Genomic DNA, 22,550 nt, shown 5'->3' with positions numbered 1-22,550 from the left:
GAAACTAGCTCTGCAGGTGCATACTGCTTTTTTATTTTTTAATGCTGTCTGAGCTCATACACAAAGGTCCCAATACAGCTCCATGTGAAAATTGTGTTGGAGAGTTATGAAATCACTTCTTGACTGTCACCAAAAAAAAAAAAATACCACATTATTATTATTATTATTATTATTATTATTATTATTATTATTATTTATTATTATTATTATTTATTATTATTATTATTATTGTGATGATTATGCTGTAAATAAAATATAATTGGTTTTGATAAAAGTTCATTCCTAACAATCCTGAGTTGTGTGCTGGAGCAGAGTAGAACAATAACCAGCTACTGCCTGTTGTGAAGACTTTCTAGTAAAATGTTATACATGTAATGAATATGTTAGGAAATATAAACACACCTGAATCAATTCTAGAAACAAGATTTTGTTTCTAAATTTATTACAATAAATAAAACAACAAAACAGAACACATTTATTTCCCCAATCTGATTTGGAATCTGGAAGTACGAGGTACATGACGAATTGTTAGGGAAATCCGTGTGCTACGTTTTAATGTCTGTCCTTGAATGTACTGAATTCCACAAGTCTTGAGATTTGCGACTTTATCAGTTACAATGTCGTCTTCTACTTCTGCTATTGAGTGCATATATTTATGATACATGTCATCCTGCAAAATAAGAAGGCTACGCCGTTCCAATAGCAAGGAAAGTATCTTGGTGTCTGGCCCATGGTCTGATGTATCAGTTTCCTGGAAGAATAAATCAGGAGTGTTACTATTACAAAAATCTCCAATATCAATAGAAAACGACTGCTTGTTTTTTAACACTAGGATGACTAGCTGAGTTAGTTCATAAGAATATGACAATAGCTAGTAATAAACTCTCAACATGATACGAAAACATATGAATGAATTCTGTAAATAACTGCTTGTTTTAATTAATCATGCACTTATAAGAATAATTTCAGGTCACATGTCATTTTCCAAAGTTTTAAATTTAAAATTAAGTTGATCTACTTAGTAATTCTGACAACAGACATACGAGAGACGCAGAGTAAAGGGGGGGGTGAGTTTTGCAAACATATCAAAATAATTTCTAGGCCAATTTTTCTAACGGATTCTTAAAATCTCATAATGTAATTTATTAAAATATATTAGACTGGAATTTCTGATGATCATTCTATCTCACTCTGCCTCATACAATTCAGAGAATTGAGAGGATTTCTAAGAAAGATAAAGAGAGCTAGAGAACTACATCGAATGTGGAGGGATTCTGTAGTAGACAGCAACATGGTACAGGACCCTGCCCACCTTTTAACCTTGCTCAATACACAAGTACACAAGTCTCATTCAATTTTCTTGTATCTATTTGAAGACAAATGTATAATAATGCGGAGATTGTCCTTGTCCATTTGTGGTTCCTTGTTTATCGTTGTGTCCTCTTTCCACAATGATCTATCATTATATTCATCTTACAGTATTGTGTGTTTCATGTCCCCTCCCCCCCACCATCCTCTCTCTCCACCCCCTCCGCCTATATATATTTGTTTCATTTACGTACCACACATAAACACGCAGTAGTGAATATTTCCCACCATATAGGATTGGTGTCAGTAAAATTAGACTTAAGCCGTATGTACGGCCAACACCAGTAATTGGGAACAGATCAGGAAGAAAATAAGCTTACTTGTTAGTTATGTTACTGTATGTTTAATGTGCTCTGTTCTGGTCAATAAACCAGCCTTAGACTAATGGCAATACTAGGAATTGCATCATGTACCTGCTAATCTTGGACCATGATGTGAGATAACTGTGTTGTCTTTACTCATTTTAGAAGTATTCCAGCCTATTTTAAGAAGTATGACTACTTAACTGTCCATAAATAGTAAAAGCCAGTTCAGAAAGGATTCCTGCCTTATGACAAAGTTTACAAGGGAAGAGACATTACTCCATTTTGTGTCCATAGAATTTCACTCTTTGTTTCCTCATCTCTGCAGCAAGGTTGGATAGTCTTTCCGTAGCTTTGCGTGATTTGAATCTATTACCCTTCTTCTTTTCTCTCTGGGCCCAGAATTTTCTTCAAGATCTTTCTTTCCTCCTTCAAGATGTTTTCTAGATCACCTTTCTTCTTCTTCTTCTTCTTCTATGACCACATAGGATCACTTTAGTCAGTCCGTCGTTCAGGTATCCTTGAAGGGATTGTTCGGGCTTTGCGGTCCTCCCAGTAGTTCTTCAGACTCTCCAATCTTCGTGCCCTTTCCTCAGTTGAAAACGTGCGTGTTGTTGGTTTGTTTTGTGTAAGGGTAAAGCGGAGGTTTGTATTCTTGAGTTTTGTATTCCATTTTATCTTATTTGTGGTGTCTTCTGTTGTAAGGCCTATTTCCTTCAGATCCTCTCTTACTTCTCTGATCCATTTACATCCTGTTGTGGTATTTTTTGAGACGAGATTGTGTTGTACTAGTTGTTTCAGAAGTCTCGAATCCTGCATCCTCATGATATGTCCAAAGAAACCCAGTCTCCTCTTACGCATAGTATCTGTAATGGGTTCTAGCTCTTTGTACACGACTTTGTTTGGTATTAACCGCCACTGTCCATCTTTCTGGTATTTTTTGTTGATGCAGGTTCTTCCAATCCTCCTTTCAATTTTCTGAAGTCTGTCAGTCTTTGATTGTTTATTCAGGTAAAAGAGTGTTTCTGCTGCATATGTAGCTTCCAGTTTTATAACTGTGTTGTAGTGTTTTATTTTTATATTTATTGATAGACATTTCTTTTTGTAGATATCGCATGTTAATTTTTGTGCATTTGTTCTTATTTGGATTGAGATTTTTTTCATTTAGGTTATGTGTTATTACTTCTCCAAGATTTAAATTGAGTTACTATTTTGATTTTATTACCATTTATGGTGACTTCTTTTAGCTATGTTGGTTTTTGGGGCATAATTTCTGTTTTTTCAAATGATATTTTGAGGCCAGATTTATTTGCAATGTTTTGAAGTTCTGATATCTGGGTTTTTGCTTCTTTTATGTCCACTACTAGTAATGCTAAATCATCAGCAAAACCCATGCAATTTGTTTTGATTTTTTGTCCAATCTTTATTTTGGGGGGACATTTCCTAAACCATTCCCTCATTACCATTTCTAGAGCACAGTTAAATAATAGTGGTGAGAGCTCATCTCCCTGCCATAGTCCAGTTTTAATTTCAAATGTCTCTGATGTTTCACGTTCTGGTAAGTGCAAAAGAATGAAAATTGCCACCTTCACCTTCGTTAACCCAGCTATATACTGTACAGCATTACTAACCAGTTAAAGAAGCACGATATCAGAACTGCCTACCGTACTCGCAATACTAATCGGAACATATTTTTTAATTCCAACTCTGTTAATGTTTCTCAGGAAAAGTTTTCAAATTTTGGTATTTACAGACTTAAGTGCACCCAGTGTGAATCTTCTTATATCGGGCAAACTGGCTGTCATTTTAGAACTAGATACTTGGAACATTATAACGCCTTAAAGCATAAAAAATATTCAGCTATGAGCAACCATACGAGAGATCCGGCCATAATTTTACTACAAATGATCAGGACCTTCACATTATTACATATGTAAATAAAAGCAACTTAATGACCGAATTTGAAAACACGTTTTTTTGGATCAACACTTTAATAACAATAATAATTTGAATGATGTTTCTTAAAATGATAGCCCGATAATTGAACAAGTCCCCAGGATGCTTACTAATTTTGATATAAATCATGATAATTTCATGAGAATTTTCAATTATAAACTCTTAAATAACCCCCCCGGTCATAACAGCAGCTTCCGCCTTATCTCCTCCTTATGCCATAACTTCGCCGCCAACTTCTAGCGCTCTCAAGGTTGCGCCTAACCCTCCCTCACGGCTTGCTCTCCACCCATGCAGGCACACCCCTACAACACACATAGAAGCGGACAGACGATTTTTTAAAATTTTTTTTTGCTAGTTGTTTTACGTCGCACTGACACAGTTAGGTCTTACGGCGACGATGGGACGGGAAGGGCTAGGAGTGGGAAGGAAGCGGCCGTGGCCTTAATTAAGGTACAGCCCCAGCATTTGCCTGGTGTGAAAATGGGAAACCACGGAAAACCATTTTCAGGGCTGCCGACAGTGGGGTTCGAACCTACTATCTCCCGAATACTGGATACTGGCCGCACTTAAGCGACTGCAGCTAACGAGCTCGGTGGACAGACCATTACCAGACCTCCTCAAGCGGCTAAGGTGACTAGTCGCCTCTCTACGAACATAAGGGGTAAGCGGTCTTAGACTCTCACTTTATTGAGTACTCTGCTTTTCTAGAAACTGACACACATTCTTTTTCTTTTATATTTTCAGACTTCAATACACGCTCATTGCGTTTCATTCTCCACCTAAGACTTTGCTAGTTGAAACTCGAAGACACCTGTTTTCGGCTTTAACATTTTATTAAGGAAATCTGGACATTTGTCTCTATATACTTATGCAGTTTCAGGCATGATTCAATTCCGTGATGTGAACTACTCCATTATTTAACCAACTATTAAGTGATTTTTTGTACCTGGCTCATTTCTATGCAATAGAATGAGATTTAAGTAGTGACTATTCTAATTTACTTTAGAATTCACTCAACGAAAATAAAAACTATTTTAATAGTATTGTAAAAAACATTTTTAGTGATTAACTGATTGCAATGTGAAATCTAATATGATTTTTATTTACTTTATTATCAGCTCATATAATTTGATGTATTTTAACCTCCGTCAATACAAATGTAGTGTTTTTAGTTCATTATCTTATATGAAATTGTTATAAGCTTACACACTACTTTTATGGTTGTTGATCTTCACTAATGTGAACATTAGATTTTGGAGAACTACTATACTTTGAGATCACTACGTTCGGGGCCCTGGCCAAACTTTAGGTTATGTTTCTTGTGGCTGAAGATGCTTACGACAGTTAAGCGAAACATGTCCCAACTTGTAACACCAGTTGTAATGATTGTATCCTAAATATAAGGATTGATAAGTACTGGAGAGGTGGTTTAACTTATTGTTTTCAATTACAATTTTTATAATCAGTAACTACTGTACGTACACGCACGTAGACCGGCAATCGGCATTGGGACATGACTTCATACGTAATTTTATCTTGTGTAAAATGTGCCCTCTCTCAGCCCATGGAGCGTAGAGTACGGTATGCTGGTCATTTCTACTTCAGAATGAGACCTAGAACTTATTTGGTAGCGTGTAACATCTCCGAGTACTGTACGTAGATCTTTCCATACCTGCCAACTTTCAGAAATCAAAAATAGGAAGATTTTTCAATTCTTGGATTTCATCCCGTATATTGCGCCAAAGTCTCGCTTAAAAAAGGACAATATAAAATGTATCCATATCTACAGTTACAAGGTGAATTGACCATTAAATTTAGAAAGTTAAACTTAAAAAATATAAAAATTGTTACAAGAAAATGTAACAAACACGGAGCAAAATGCATAATAGTTTCCTTTATTATACTATAATCCCCCCCCCATGGTGCAACAGCCCTGAATGGCCATGGCCTACCAAGCAACCGCTGCTCAGTTCGAAGGCCTGCAGCTTTCAGCACGACGGATCCTCTCAGCCGTTATTCTTGGCTTTCTACACCAGGACCGCACTGTCAGATAGCTCCTCAATTGTAATCACGTAGGCTGAGTGGTCCTCACCAACCCTCAGATGCAGGTAAAAATCCCTGACCTGGCCGGGAATCAAAACCGGGGCCTCGGGTATGAGGCACCTACACCGCGGAGCCGACTACTAGACTATAACATGAACGGAAATTAAATTTTATAGGTATCTTTGAACACTTGGAGATAAGGTTTGTTACGTTTTGTGGCCACAATGTGAAGAGAAAATACGAGAAGGTGTCACCGACACAACTCTCAAACACATTCAACTCATTAAAATTATGAACTAAGAATGTACACAAATGTACTGAAATAGGCAAAACTACCAGATACAAAACAGGTCAATAATGTTTCATATATTATTAACATACGACTTGGGGAAAAGCACAGAACCGCAAGAAAATACATGTGGCCTACAACTCCAACGAAACTACGCACAGAAATGATGTTAACAGCGCGCGAACCACACAATAAGAAACTTAACCTTTTGTTCCGATTAACGGAGTCGCTAGCACGCGATAGCCTATTTCGCTTGTAGAACGATTGTCGTCCCGAATTCCCAGCTGTAAAAAAAAACCACACACACACGATGCTGTAATGAGTGGGAAACACGATACACGAAGGCGACAGACGATACACTCGCCACATAAAGCACCAAATAAATACGCTTGTAAATAAGATTACGTAAATTACACAAGCACACAATAATTTATCCTAGGGGAAGAGTATTGATCGTACTGAAGGTTATAATGGTCAAAAATAGGAAAAAGTAAAAATAAATCGGAAAATCGGAAGACGAGTTAAAAAACGGAAAGTTTCCGGGTAAATCGGAAGGGTTGGCAGGTATGTCTTTCATATCGTTCTCTGTCAAGGTTAAATATTTTCACCACAGGCTACTGCACTGTAAATATTTCACAATGCACAGGAATTGGAAACCAGCCTAGCGGTCCGCTATTAGTAGACAGGTAGGCTACATTCTGTACCGTAGTGCAAAGTAAGGAAATGCGAGAGTGACTGATAAAGTTGAACATTTATTTTCTGTTCTAACAGTCGAGAAATGTTGAGATCGAAATCTGCAGTAAAAAGAAAACGTGTAGTTTTAACCATACAAAATAAAGATAATATAATCAAACGGTTAAAGAAAGGTGAACTAGTCTCAAATTTAGCATCAGAGTTCAGTGTGGGTGTGACAACAGTGCGGGACCTAATGAAGAATAAAGACGAAGACAAAGTGCTGCAGTTTGTAGCGAGTTCTGACAGTTCGCATGGACTCAATAAAAGAACAATGAAAGCATCATCTTTAAAAGAACTGGATGCTACAATCTCAATGATCTGTCCTAAAAACCCACAATTTTATTTTATATGCTTATTTCGGTTATAAATAATTTTAAAATACCTAAAGATCAATCGGATCACAAAACAATACGTAACACGCTGGCCTACTATCCCCATCGGAATCCACGTCTTCCTGACCTACATTCTCCTGCTACCGCAACCTCCCCTCCACCTACCTAACATGCCCCGCCTAACAGCTGATGCTTGCAAGCTGTCTCTTGACACTCTGCATTGCAGTTCCTCACTAACTCTACGCTTGTCAACTTGGTGCTCGAGGTGAGTTTCCTTCCTTACTATCTTTTTACAAAGTGCTTTCTCTGTCTCCGATTTTGTAATGCTAACATACAGTTCAAAGAATTTGTCTCTACTTTTCGGTCCGTGTTGGTTCGAGATCGTTCTAAACTCATTCAAATCCACCTGAAAATTGAAATTTTCAAGATATCTCGTCAATCAACGCACGGCTTCAGCCCTACACTAATATTGGATCAACATTGAAATACAGAGCTAATACTTACAGCACATCATCAAATTAAGCTATTTTAGAGTAACTGTACAAGGACTGTGACATTAGATCTTTTATTCTAACGGAAGAAAATCTGTAAATTATAGATTGTTCTTAGATTACATATTATGAGGAACTGTTTCATGTTAAAAAATGGACAATGATAAGTTATTCTACCCACGTAAAGAGAACACTATGCTAGAAATCAGCCGTTAGTTTAGTATTTTAGAAAGTGCCTAAGGACATAAATTTTTAAAGGAATGCTCTTATTACTCTTTAAGGCTAGTCGTACATACTTCATAGCTGTATGAGTTTTGCCCTACAAGAAAGACTTTATCAAAACTGGATGTTACAATTAGTTTTATAATAGCTACAACAAATCGATACCACAAAGAGCTTTAAATTAAAAATATATATAAATGTTTTATGATGCGTCTATTATCCCATAAGGATTAATCTAGTCTCTGTATTTTAATTACACAGATTTTAAGCAACATACGTAATTATAAAAATTTACAACTTAGTTTAGAATGCTGTGTTCATGTTCTCACACTGGTACTTAAAATAGCCTTGCAACAATTTCCTAGGCTGATGATGGCACAGGAAGGTGCCAAAACTGGTCCCAGAATGACAGATAATAAATATGTGGTATTTTAATAATCTCACTATTTTACTGTATTGAACAGGTGGAAACCTTTATCCTTATCTGTAATTGTAAATTTCAATTCAGTACGGACCAAAAATTTAAATTCTTGACATTAAATCGTTAGTTTAAATAGGCGAGCTGTCGTTTAAACTAAACGAGGGTCAGAAATTGGTGGAGAAAATGGACGCAGGTTTAAACTAAGTACTAAAGTTAAACGGGTTTAATTTATACCAGGTTTAACTCGATTTGGAGAAAATGGCCCTTAAAAAAGCGCTTTATCTTGCCCAGAAATCATGGGATCTAGTAACCACTCAGAACTTCACTCGATCGTGGAGAAAATTGTATGTTGATGTTGAAGAGCTTACCGACAATTTTCATGGGTTCACTTATGAAGATGAAAATGAGGGATTGATGATCAAAGATATCCTGAAGAGTACTGAAAATAACATTCATTTTGGAGAAGTGGATGAAAGTAACATTGAGGAGCGGCTTCATACTGACGATGTATTCCTTGGGCATCATATTTCAACTAATGACGAAATAGTAAATAAAAGCGCGAATGGGAACTCGGCAGTCAGCTGCGAAGTGACGAGTGAAAGTGAGGAGGATGGGGAAGAAGAGTGTGTCACAAACAATTGCGTACCACTTCAGACCGCACCGGAGTCGGCTGAAGCATTAGTGGAATTCTTGGAGCAAGAGGACGATACAGATTTTTCAGACATTCTTATCATTAGAAAGCTCAGAATGGATATAAAGAAGAAAATAAGTTGTAGGAGTGCAAAAAAGTAACAGATTTTTTAAAACAGCTTAAATGACACCAGGTAAATTAATTATTTATGGTCTGCTGGTAATTTAGGTGAATATTTAGTATGTATTGTTGTAGCTTTGACTACATAATGGTTTTAAAGAGGGTTTAATGCACTGCATTTTAAGGCTATATGGTATGTATTTTATGTACTTTAAAGTCCATTAATATTAGCAGTATGGATTATCCGTTCTTTTTTATTAACCATTCACCCCTTCCCGGGCATCAGAACAGATAACCGAGGTTTCACTGTATCACTTTACAATGTATACAAACTCTGAGAATAATAAACTTGCACTTTCTATCAAAAATCTTCAAATAAGTGCAAATTATTAGAGTACGGTTGTATAAAGTTTATCAATATGGTGCTCAGAAAAATGCTTTGAAGACTATACAAACATATCATCGATGAAGTTAATTGATTGAACAGTTTGAGACCGAATAAATGGCATAAAATACCATACTGAGGAAGAAATAAATATACAGCTATAATTAGCAGCCTGCAAGTTACTCTCTCTGTTACCAAGTGTGTAGCTTCCTCATCACATTGTTTTATAATATTCCTGATCACTTCTCTAGCTTCACTGTAAATTGTCTTTCCCGTCTTGCTTATGACAGACATTACGCAGTCTTTACAAAACAGTTACACAGAAATAACAAGAGAAATGAAGAGCAAGAACAATAACAACGGATAAATGGCAACAACTGAGAAGGAATACGAAGGAATGCAGAACAACGCAATAGCTGGATTACAACTAACAAGAGCGAAGAGCTGTCAGTAAACATACGTTTTCCTAGAAGCAACTCCAGCGATAATCACTTCGCGATAGTCACTCATTGATTATTATGAAGAACTCCTCTTCTGAGTTTGCACGTCATCATTTTCCTACATGCGATGATCGCTGACCGACTATCGCTGGAGTCGCTTCTAGGAAAACGTACCTTAAAAGCAAATATAAAGTCGCCTGGGTAGTAGCGGGATTGCTATGGTAACGATTACATCACTGGCTCTACTGACGAAAACCCCTTCGCCTCGTGCCGCACTGGCCATGTGCATTCTTCTGATCTCCGAACAATACTTTTACTCAATTGCCTCCCATCTTTGATTATATTATGTGGTCCTCAGAATTCTGCATACTGCATACCAGAGTTCTTATCAACTGTCCTTTCAAGGGATGCAAAGATGGCATCATACAGACCAGAGCTAGAAGCATTCGATAATCCAACCAGGCAGCTAGCAATTGGTCTTTCTTGGTTCTTGTTTAATCATATTTCCAATTGACCCAGGCCATGTAGTTATGCCCCAAAACTCTGTCATAAGGCAGGAATCCTTTCTGAGCTGGCACTTTTACTATTTATAGCCAGTTAAGTAGTCACAACTCCTAAAATAGGCTGGAATACTTCTAAAATGTGTAAATACAACATACAGTTATCTCATACCATGGTCCAGGATTAGCAGGTACCTGATGCAATTCCTAGTATTGCCACTACTCTAAGGCTAGATTGAGTGAACAGAACAGAACATATTAAACTTACAGTAACCAAGTAAGCTTTCTTCTTTCTGATCTATTCCTAATTACTTGGTGTCAGCACTACATATGACTTAAGCCTAGTTTTACTGACACCAATCCTACCTGGTGGGATATATTCACTCTTGCGTGTTTATGTGTGGTATGTAAATGAAGATATGTATTTAAAATGATAATAAACACCTAATTCCTGACCTACAGAATTTAACCAGATGCAGCTAACATCCCCAGCCCCATCAAGAATTAAACTCGAGACCCTCTGCACCAAACACCACTGCCCTGACCATTCACTCAAGAGGGAACAGATACAGTAATATAACAAAGAAGTGAAGTGGGTTTATGTCTCTCAGCCATCCTAGGTATGATTTACCACAGTCTCACTCATCAACTTGTGAATAGTATATACAATATTTCTTACTTAAGATATTAATGACTGCACCAACTAAGTGGGCAAATAAGATTAGGTAAACAGTAAGGAGATGTTCATGGTCCAGAAATAGAATTTCACATTGAACATAGATTTCCAAAGCTGAATCTACAACCAACCCCAAGCCAGGCCATGTATTTTTGAGCATTTGATGCAACAAGGAAATGGGAAAGCCGGTCTCTCTCTTTTATTTTTACAATTTGCTTTATATCGCACCGACACAGATACAGTAGGTCTTATGGCAACGAAGGGATAGGAAAGGGCTACGAGGAAGCAAGCAGCCATGGCCTTAATTAAGGTACAGCCCCAGCATTTGCCAGGAAAAATGACTGAAGAAAGTCAGGAATGGATCCGATTGCTTCCAACTTGCACTACAATGGAAATGACCTGCTTGCGTGGCTCCTGTCAGGGATATTTAGGTCTACTGTAAAAAGGAGGTGAAGAGTAAAAGATCACATCCACAGTGTGTAGAAGGAATGATTTGCAAATCAGAATATAATATACGAGTAGGTACTTACATTTTCATCAGTCAAAATAGGCCTCTTGAAGTCCAACATTGTATGTGATCCGCAGCTGATTGTTGTAACCGTAGGATAAAACAGTGGGCCATCCAGATGTGGCTAGAAAAGCATATATGTATGTATTTAAAAAAATTAAGAGGGGGTACAAAACGGAAGGAACATTTCAAAAATTTCATTATCCAAGAAATACATAACATACAAGTTTTACAATTTTGGCTCTATTACAAGCATCAAGTGAATGCTTTTTCTTATTGTGTTGTTTCAGTTAGAAACTTGGGAAAGAGTAGTTACTCCTGTGTACTTACCATCGCCATTGATTTTCCACTCCTGCAGGCCAGTTCTCAAACTAAACAAATTTCTTTGAAATATTTCTGCCTTATAATTCTTCATTCAGTATCTTCCCCATCACAGTTTCTCTTGATGAGAAACTTCTGTACCCATCAGACATCTCTTGATTTTTTACTTTACTTTCAAAGTAATCCTTAGGTGTTATAGCAGCCGTTCTTCTCTAATAACTGAAATGTTATTATTTGGAATAAGTTAAGCACACTTCATTTCAGTTCCTCTTGGAGGCAGATGGACCCACTGTGACTTCGTCCTGACTAGATTTATGAATGTGTTTTAAAATGTGCCATGTTACATCTCCTCAATCGACAAACAAGCCACCTAGTGTTACGGCCTCTCTACTACATCAATATTTTTTCTCCTTACCGTCTGCCATCCGTCGCATTCTACTGCTGCCATTTTCTCTCCGTCTGCTTCCTCGCCCAGCTGTTGACAAACTGGCCTGTTCCCCTGCACTGCTGCTGCTCCGCTGTGACGTCACGCTTACGTATTTTTCGTCGAGTAACTTCTGGACTCGCTTCACCACCTATATAAGCGTGCTATTACTTCGTTTCGCCGGTCAGACATCGAGTGAAAACATCCCTGAGTGGAGAGAGCGGAACATTTCGCAGGCGGCTGGCCCGTTGCAATGTTTTACATTTTTATTCTGTGAAAAGCTGCATTGAAAATCTTCAGACTGGGTGAGCAAAATGTTATAACTTTTTCATCTTTCGTGTTTTCCATCAAGACTTGAACACTGAACGATTGATTATTCTGTGCCTTTATGGCCTTCATTCTAACTGAGTCCTTCAGACTGATATCTTAATTAATCTCCTACTATACATGATAAACAGTATCTGGACAAATGTTAGAAGTGTTGCCACTTCCTGAAACTTTTCTTGAGGCTGGAGCGGTCACTCACACTGCCAACTTACAGTGTTTAAGCAGCCTGGAAGAATCCCCCTCCCTTTCCTTCCCTTCTCTGTCTGTCTCCTTTTTTTCCTTTTTTTTTTAATTTTATGGTATTAAGTCGTATATTTCAGTCTTGTAACGTGATCTAACTCTCTTACCCCTTTTGGGTTTGGTATTTGATTGTAAGTGTGGCCTTTAATTACTATTATCAAATTATATTCATGCCTCCCCCTTCTTTCTTAATCAGTGTCTTTTTTTTTTTTTAAAGAAAAAATATGTAAATTAAATATATACTAATTGTGGTTTTCTGCCGAATATGAGTCTTGGGCTTTCGTAGAAACTTATTGGTGTTATTCGCAACAATTTTTTTAAATCAAGATCTGTCTCAATTGCATTTTGTTGTTAAAAGGGCAGAACCCTTACTAAAATCTTTGTGATTCCTATTCTTGGATTGTTGCACTTTACAAGTTATAAATCTCATTTTCCAACCGTATTGGAGTTCAGAGTATCAAATTATTATAATTAATAAACCACCTTTCCAATACACAAAATCCTTATATTTAGGATGAAACCATTTAATCACAAATTGGACATGTTTCACTCAACTTTGTGAGCATCATCAGCAATAGTTAACATAAATCATTGGTGGGTCAGGGCCCTGATCCTGGTGTATATCACAAAAGAATGTCTAATATATATTGATAAAAATATATAAATTTAACACTTTAAAAATAATCAATAAGATTATTTATGTCTATTAAAACAAAAATTTTAATCATTCAAATTGTTTAAAATGTAAAACGGAATGGATGGCTTAATTGTTAAAAATAGTGTATGGTAATTAGATGTTCTTAAAAATCGTTGTCCAACATATCTACGCTCGATTATATTAGACTGTGTATGATAAAATCAGTTTTTCATATCAGGGTGAGTTCTTATTATAGACTATGTTGCTGTTTTTTTAAGAATAAACATGATGAGAAACGCTAAAATCGCACATGATGGTTGAAAAACGAGTTCACTGGTGATAAAATGTCGTCTAGATCGGCGTAATTTAGCCTTTATGGGACTCCTTGCGTTGTAATTTCTGCAATTATTTTATGCAGTAATATGTTGAAATTGTTCTTCTAACGGAAAGCCTTTTAGTCCCATAAAGGCTAAATTACGCCGATCTACACGACATTTTATCACCAGTGATATAATAGATCAGCATTTTTCCGTTAGAAGAACAATTTCAACATATTACTGCATAAAATAATTGCAGAAATTACAACGCAAGGAGTCCCATAAAGGCTAAATTACGCCGATCTAGACGACATTTTATCACCAGTGAACTCGTTTTTCAACCATCATGTGCGATTTTAGCGTTTCTCATCATGTTTATTCTTAAAAAAACAGCAACATAGTCTATAATAAGAACTCACCCTGATATGAAAAACTGATTTTATCATACACAGTCTAATATAATCGAGCGTAGATATGTTGGACAACGATTTTTAAGAACATCTAATTACCATATACTATTTTTAACAATTAAGCCATCCATTCCGTTTTACATTTTAAACAATTTGAATGATTAAAATTTTTGTTTTAATAGACATAAATAATCTTATTGATTATTTTTAAAGTGTTAAATTTATATATTTTTATCAATATATATTAGACATTCTTTTGTGATATACACCAGGATCAGGGCCCTGACCCACCAATGATTTATGTTAACTATTGCTGATGATGCTCACAAAGTTGAGTGAAACATGTCCAATTTGTGATTAAATGGTTTCATCCTAAATATAAGGATTTTGTGTATTGGAAAGGTGGTTTATTAATTATAATAATTTGTTGCACTTTGCCAGTTCTAGTCATTTATGGTTGAAATATAAGTTGTTTAAATTGATTCATTCCCTTTTCTTTAATTTTGTTTGTTGTTCGCTCCCTCCCCTCTGTTTTCTTGACTCTGCACTTACCATGGAGGGCCTTGGTCCGCCTGCCGAAGTTCCACTGACTCTGCTGATTGATAAATGTCATGTTTAACACATCAGTTTTTGTGTTGCCGTAACCTAATGAGATTTATGGTTTGGTGTATCATACATATGCCTTTCGGTGGTCTGACAAGTTCCCACCAGTGAGATGATACATGCCTGCCTTGGGCGTTGAGCAGCTCAAAACGTATACAGTTTGATGGTCCTTTGTGTCATGGGTCGATCATTTTTTTATTACCTGTGCTGTGATTTACATCATTTTCGTCATTCCTATGAATATATCATTTATTGATACCACATACTATTTCATTTGCCACACTAGTTGACATGCATACTCTTTCACAAAGTGGTGAAATGTGCATATGTTAAATTAAATTAGTATAAAGATATAAATATGTATACTGGGTGATCCACCAGCCCCTTGTGATCTAGTTTTATACATCCTGCCGCTTTTACTACAATTCTGAGATAAATCGGTCCCTCTCCCTAAACTGGGGTAATATAACGAGATGTGTGATTATGGGTTAGGAGACAGAAGAAATTGTGTGCGCCACTATTAACTCACTAAGGTTACCTTGAATGAACCCGTAAAACCAGCAAAGATACGAATACCTTACAACAGGATGTGCACACACAGACCAGGATCAGGTATTGTATGGGCTGGAAATTGTGTGCTGCATGCAAACCTCATAGTAGCTCACATGGCAAGGGCGTGGTGGGATATGTGCAAATCCCACGGATTTTTCTTCTTTTTTTTTACCACCAAATATCTGGCATGTGGTAAGGTTGCATACTTGATAGCTTCCACAGACCGATTTGGGCCTGTAAAGGGCCATACGTATCATGGCATAGGGTATGGAGCTGGGTTGGATGAGGATGAGGAGGTGATGGTCTGTAGCTAAGACACAGGCAACCAGTTAGCTACATCGTACATGTTTCAAGCTTCATAGACTACAGGTATAGGGAAAAGTGTGCCCCATTGGAACAACAAGTGATGGCGTGTAGGTATGTAACTGCACGAACTCCCCTCCTTCGTGGAAAGTCACAACATAACACAAAGCTTATTTACTGCCACGTGATGTATTCTAGCAATGAGTATGTGGATATGTTGCTCTAGACAGAATGCATACCATGCACAACGCCTGTACTGAGAACGCTATCTGGATAGATAACAACTGATAGACATGAAATTTGGGTGTGAGGAAAGATGTCTGCAGGCTACTACATCTCTGGGAAGGATACGGCCTGTTCGAGATCATCCTGTGATGTCTGCTCACAATGAAGAGGTTATCTTGGATGATATCCAGCATAACTCTCACACGGGCCATTGCACAGGAGACGAACATCAGCTGGGCGTCTGATATGTGGATATTACATACCCAGCGATTTCATCTGTATCATCTGCACTTACACCAAGAGGGTCATGATTTTGAAGCCCAGGTGGCGTTATGTCAATGGACACTGTGGACAGTGATTCTGCATTTTTAGCGACCATCTTATTTATGGATGAGGCGCTGTTCCACAACAGAACCATTAATCGCCATAATATGCATTACTGGAGTGTGGATAAACTCCATTCCATACGACAGGTAGCTACTTAAGTACAGTGAGGCTTGATTGTATGGTGTGGCATTGTGGGTGATTACCTCATTGGTCCAGATTTCTTTGAGGGACCTCTAATGAAAGAATGCTATCTGCGGTTTCTTCAAGAAGAACTGCCACCATTCTTGGAACATAGGCCACTCTTTGACTGCTCTAGGATGTGGTTTCAACATGACAGAGTCCACCGCACATGATGGCAGTGGTTGTCCTGGACCATCTCCATGTGACAAATCTTGATAAATGGACAGGAAGCGGAGGACCTGTCTCCTGGTCCATCAGATTGCCCAATTTTACACACCTGGATTTTTTCTGTGGGGCCATGTAAAACAACTGGTGTATACACAGCCGGCAAACTCTGGTCACCTCAGACAGCTCATCACCGAGGCATGCCGATCCGTTACACCAGAGATGTTGCAATGTGCCAGACGGTCCTTACAACATTGCACGCAGCTCTGTATCAACCACGGAGGTCATCAGTTCGAGCTAGTGCTGCGTTAAGCAATGACAGGTAAAATCCTGTCGCATGTTTCCTAACCTCAGGGACAAATAAAGAAATCAGTCTGTGGAAACTATTAAGTATGCAACCTTGCCACATCCCAGACAACGGGATGTAAAAAAAAAAGAAAATCTGCATGGGATTTGAACCTCTTAACCCTCAAACACTGTTCACTTTCAAATCTCCAATCACGCCCCTAACAAGTGAGGTATTGTGAGGCTTGACATGTAGCGGGCAATACCTAGCATATGCAATACCTATCCCTGGTCTGTGTGTGCACCTCCTGTTGTAAGATACACGTTCTTCGTATCTGTGCTAGTTCTATGGGCTAATTCGGGATAATCATAATGAATTCATAGTGGCACTCAGGATTCTTACTGTTTTCTAGCCCGTAGCCACACATCTCGTTATACTACCCCAGTTTAGGGAGAGGGACTGATGTATTTCAGAATTGAACGCAGTAATTGCAGTAAACTGCAACAGGCGGGTGAACCACCCGGTATACTGATAATACTGTATTTTCTCATGTAATTAACGTACTTCTTTAACGAAAAATACAGGTGAAAATTTTGGATGTATAAATTAATCGAGGAATTCAGATATTTTAAAAAAAATATTCACAATTATTTACAATTAAAAGTTACATCAAATTTAATATACACGCAATTAGTTAAACTCATCTGCAGTTAATCGGCATTTGGCGTAAAATTCCAGCGTGAGATTCTTTCTGAATAGTCAAATAGGGTACATGAGGTAAGTTAGACACATGGGTTTGAAGTATCGACACTGGAAAATATTCTTCCCGTTATGAGCTGACAATACGGCCTGATGTGAAATAAACATCTGTTTGTTTGTCCAACCCTTGTCCCGTTTCCCTACGGGGTCGGGTATGAGGTGAGATGAATTTGTCGTGGCGGTTTTTTTATGACCGGATGCCCTTCCTGACGTCAACCTCATCAGAGGAGTTAATGAGAGATGAAATGAATGACGTGATATATGATAGTAGGGAGAGGGTGAAACCCGGTGCCGGCACATAGCCTACTCCTGTCGAATAGCACCAAGGGGTCTGCTCAAGGCTTAACGTCCCCATCCGACGGACGAATCACCATCAACAGCGTCATATGCCCTCACTCCATATGAGCACTGCGGAGAGGTTTGGAATTTAATCCAGGCTTTTGGCACGCAATCTAGTGATTAGAAATTGTATACCACCACCTCCCCTACCCTGCCGGCCAACATTCTGATGGTGAAAATTTTTTCGACCAACGGGACTCGAACCGGCTAACCTCGGTGTTAGACCGTTTTAGACTTCAGCGCCTTAACGATCATGGCCACCAGGCGGGCTGTGAAATAAACATCTATATATATAAAATAAGAGTTTTGTCTGTACATTGCTCAGAATTTGAAAATAATGGTATTTCTGTATCGGTCATGTCCATAGTAACAAGAAAATGCACTTTTTACTTTTCCGTAATTTCTGTCTGTCTGTATGTATGTACACGCATCACGAGAAAACGGTTAAAGAGAATTTAATGAAAATCGGTATGTGAAGTCGGGGGGTGAGCCTCTACAATCTAGGCTATAAATCATTTTACTCACGCTGAGTGAAATGGTAGTTTAGGGGAAGGCCTAAAATTGAATTCTCAACTATTTATGTTATTAGTGGTCTAATGAAAATCGGTATGTGAAGTCAGGAGATGAGCCTCTACAATCTAGGCTATGAATCATTTTAGTCACGCTGAGTGAAATGGTAGTTTAGGGGAAGGCCTAAAATTAAATTCTTAACTATTTATGTTATTCGTGGTCGTATTTTAAAGAAAATGGGTATGAAAAGTTGGGGAATAAGTTGCTACAATCTAGGCTATCAATAATTGTATTCACGCTGAGAAAAATGGTAGTTTAGGGGAAGGCCTAAAATTTAATTCTCAAATATTGTTATTAGTAGTCCTATCTTGATGAAAATCGCTATGCAAAGTCAGGAAATAAGTCGCTATAGTCTAGGCTGTAAATTATTTTATTCACGCTGAGTGAAATGGTAGTTTAGGAGAAGGCCTAAAATGTAATTCTCAAATATTTCTTATTAGAGGTGTAATCGATGAATGCTACATAACTAAGGTTATATAGTATTAAATTTCCTATTATTCATGTCTTATACATTGTTACCGTACTGGCTATGATCACAAAGATATTCATGAATTTGGATTTTTGTTACTAAGTCCATATCAGCGCCGAGTAACGAGAAAATGGGTAAACAGTATTTAATGAAAATCAGTATGTAAAGTCGAAGAATAAGAAACTACAGTTTACGGTATAAAATAATTTACAAATCACAAAGTTGAAAGAAAACTAAATGTGAAGGCCTACAATATAGAAAGCTCATAACATTGATCAACAATAACATTACATTGACCATTGTTTGTCGTGATGTGCATTGTGTCTTCTGTTGCCCCTCATCTTCGGTAGATAGGATTACTGCTGCGTACAGAGTATTTTTATTTGATTTGCGTCGCACCGACATAGATAGGTTTTATGGCGACGATGGGATAGGAAAGGGCTAGGAGTGCCTTAGGCCTTAATTAAGGTACAGGCCTAGCATTTGACTGGTGTGAAAGTGGGAAACCACGGAATACCATCTTCAGCGCTGCCGACAATGGGGTTAATCCATTATCTCTCGGATGCAAGCTCACAGCTGCGCACTGCTAACCACACGGTCAACTCACCCAGTCATACAGAGTGTAACAGCCTGCCTGTATATTGATGGGAAGTAGCTGGGGAGTTAGATAACTTTCTTCTGTAGCATGCCATTCCCCTGGTTTATAAATTTTCTGATGCTACTGGTACGTAACACACTTGATCATCATAGCATTCGGGCTATTCAATCCCTACTCTGAGGCACTGATTGGAATGAACAGTGTGCATATTTAGCGGAATAATGGCAGCTGAGTGTTCGTGGCAATCTGCGGCCTGGTCATCCCAGCTCTGGAACTTTGGACTATTAGATTGGCACCGCAATCTAACCGCAGCACTGTTCGTTAAAAGTGATAAAACGTGCGGCTTTCCATTTGATCGAGTATTTTATATGATAGCATTGTTTTTAATCGCTGCATTCATACTTACGTTTTTGTAATGGCCTATGTTGATTTCAGTTAGGAAAACCACAAAGTCAGTCTTTCTGAGTATCCCGTAGCGAAGCACGGGTACATCAGCTAGTGTACTAATAAAATTACAATTCATGCAAGTATATAATAATGAGATACTGGCAAAAAAAGAAAACTGACCAACACGAGAAGGTTCGACCATCGAAGGAGGGACCCCTGCTATATTTTCCCAAACCGTTCATATCCAATCTTGTAAGAGTGACATGTTCATCCACCCTTGGAAAGGAACGTGGATACCTCATGGAAATTTTACTTTAGGCACTGTTTTTCGTTATAGAACAACATAAGGTTGCAAGCTTTCTGGCATCACCTGTACAGCAAGCACTGCAGTACCAAAGAGAATGAGTGCAGTACATTGTTCTTTTTCGCTTCCGGTAGCGCGTATGATAACACTCGACAGCCCTTCCTTATCGATTGTTCAACTTTGTGGCATACGGAAACTGACTGGCATCTGATCTGTGGTCCCTATTTGGGAGAGCAAATATTCTTTCACTTTATGCTTCTCAATCACAAAGCGATGAAAATCAATTACCGGTACTTGGTTGAAATCATTCGGCATTTTGTGGCATAATGTTGTTCTTCTTCACAGAGAATGTCCATTTCTCTTCACAAAATTAATGAAGCCTCAGCTAACCTTCAAATCCGAGACACTGATTTCATGTGCAGCAGCTATTTCTCGTCCTTTAAAATACAGCATTTTGTGAGAAACGGCATATTCAACGTTGCGCCAAAATATACAGTACTGGAAATTATGTTAGTCTTATTGTCATTACCTTAGTTATCGAGATGATAGTGTAAATGTTCAAAATGTGCACCATTGCGCTGTAGGCAGTGTTCATAAAGAACACGCAGATTTTCCAACATATTCTGGAATATAGGTTGCTGCAGAGTCCCGAAGAACGAGACGATCTTCTGACGTAATGCAGGCACAGTTTTGGGTGGATCTGGACAATTGAAAATTTGCTCCTTTAACATTCCCCACACGTAAGCATCAGGTGGTGTGAGATCGGGGGAATGTGATGGGTAGGGGAACTCAGCCCCGCGGGGAAATTACTCGTCCTAGCAAGGTTTCTTGCAGCATAGCCATAGTCTGTCGAGCGGTGTGGCAGGTCGCCCCGTCTTGTTGGAACCACTGTCTATTCATCTGCATAGCGGTTTCTGGACTATAGTGTCTGGCCTCTCGAAACCAAGAAAGCGAGTTGTTTGGCGATTGATAAAACCGTCCAAGTGAATGTGACTTTCATCGGAGAACCACACGTTGAACAAGAAATCTGGATCCTTGTACACCATGACCAAAAAATCGCGCACAATATTCCAACTTGACATGCCTATCGTGCTCCGTCAATCGTTGCCCAACCTGTATTCGGTACGGATATCCATCAATGCCTTTAAACAATCGTCGAAGAGACGTAGGGCTGATGTTTAATTTCAGAGCTGTTCGCCGAAGACTTTGCTTTGGAGACTGCAACACCTGACTGAGGACACGTCCTTGATTTTCATTTGTGGACACAGTTACTGGCCTACCAGACCTTCCTTTGCATTGACATAATACACTACCCGTACCACGAAATTTTTTAACAATAGATAGCATAACTGTGTTGCTAGGTGCTGGTTTATTGAAGTGTTCACGATATTGTTCCACAACTAACTTTAAACTCGGCGCACAGTGATAACTGTTTCCATACGAGCAAAAGTAATACTTCACTATAAACATTTTTTCCTCTGTCGTGAGACCCATTGTCACTTCCAATCACAGAGCACAACGTTCTTTACACATCTAACAATTCATCATGGCAATGTAATAACACGCAGATGCTCAGGTGTGCACATGCGCACTACGCGAAAACGAGTACCATATATTTTGGCGCTTTCCGTACATTTAAGCAGATCCTCCCCTAATTTCAGAAACTCGCCACTTTTTGGTCTGCGAAATGCTTTGCGAGACTTGTTGGTCGCTTGAAGTGCACTTCTCTGTTACCACGGTAACTGTGGTAGCGCACGTTGCATTCAGACACACTGAATACTTGCGGCCCACTGCCCTATTCCCGTATGTTTCGGCGCAACTGATCACCACGACTTTATATGATGCATTATTACTTGAATACATGCTCACTGTGGACTAACAAACAATTATGGGATCACAGAAAACACATGTCCTGTACCTGAAACACTCGTAAAATACGTTTGTACCAGACTGGAATAGAATGTCACTAGTAACTTTTGCCCTGATTCTCTCACTGAACTAGTGCAGTGGTATTTTCTACCGGCTGATAACAGCACGTTATCCAGTTTCGCAATAGGTAGGCGGCTACCTGAGTAGTTGACATCTTTATTTCGAAACGCACCTGGAGCTGCGTGATGGATGGTCGAAGAAGTGGATGCGTCAAATGTGCACTTTTTTCCACTTTTGGACCCAAAAATATTGGGATGTGTAAATTATGCAAGAAAATACGGTATCAGGTAGGATCAAAGAGATATAATGCAAATACATTGTAAAGAATAACATTATTATGAAATCTGTTTGCAATGTGCATTTTGGAACAGGCAAAATTCTAACCGTTTGCTTCACCGATGAGTCTTCACTTCTACACTCCGGAAAGTGTAATCTTGTGAACTTGTGACATGCAGCTTG

At 38.4% G+C, this 22,550-nt stretch overlaps 1 protein-coding gene across 2 annotated transcripts in view; it reads right to left on the bottom strand.

The window, feature by feature from the left end:
• Positions 1-407: 407 nt before the first annotated feature.
• The window catches only part of LOC136867418 (alpha-ketoglutarate-dependent dioxygenase alkB homolog 6), a 46,767-nt gene continuing 24,624 nt past the window's right edge, over positions 408-22,550 (bottom strand). For both annotated transcript variants that reach the window (XM_067144621.2, XM_067144620.2), the window contains 2 exons: positions 11,442-11,543; positions 408-751 (listed from right to left, as the gene is read on the bottom strand). In XM_067144621.2, coding sequence (XP_067000722.1) covers positions 476-751; positions 11,442-11,543 — 378 coding nt within the window. In that variant the 3' untranslated portion in view covers positions 408-475. The remainder of the gene's footprint in view (positions 752-11,441; positions 11,544-22,550) is intronic.

Source organism: Anabrus simplex, chromosome 3, assembly GCF_040414725.1.
Source record: "Anabrus simplex isolate iqAnaSimp1 chromosome 3, ASM4041472v1, whole genome shotgun sequence".
NCBI lineage: Eukaryota > Metazoa > Arthropoda > Insecta > Orthoptera > Tettigoniidae > Anabrus > Anabrus simplex.
This window is presented reverse-complemented; position numbering and strand designations above follow the sequence as displayed.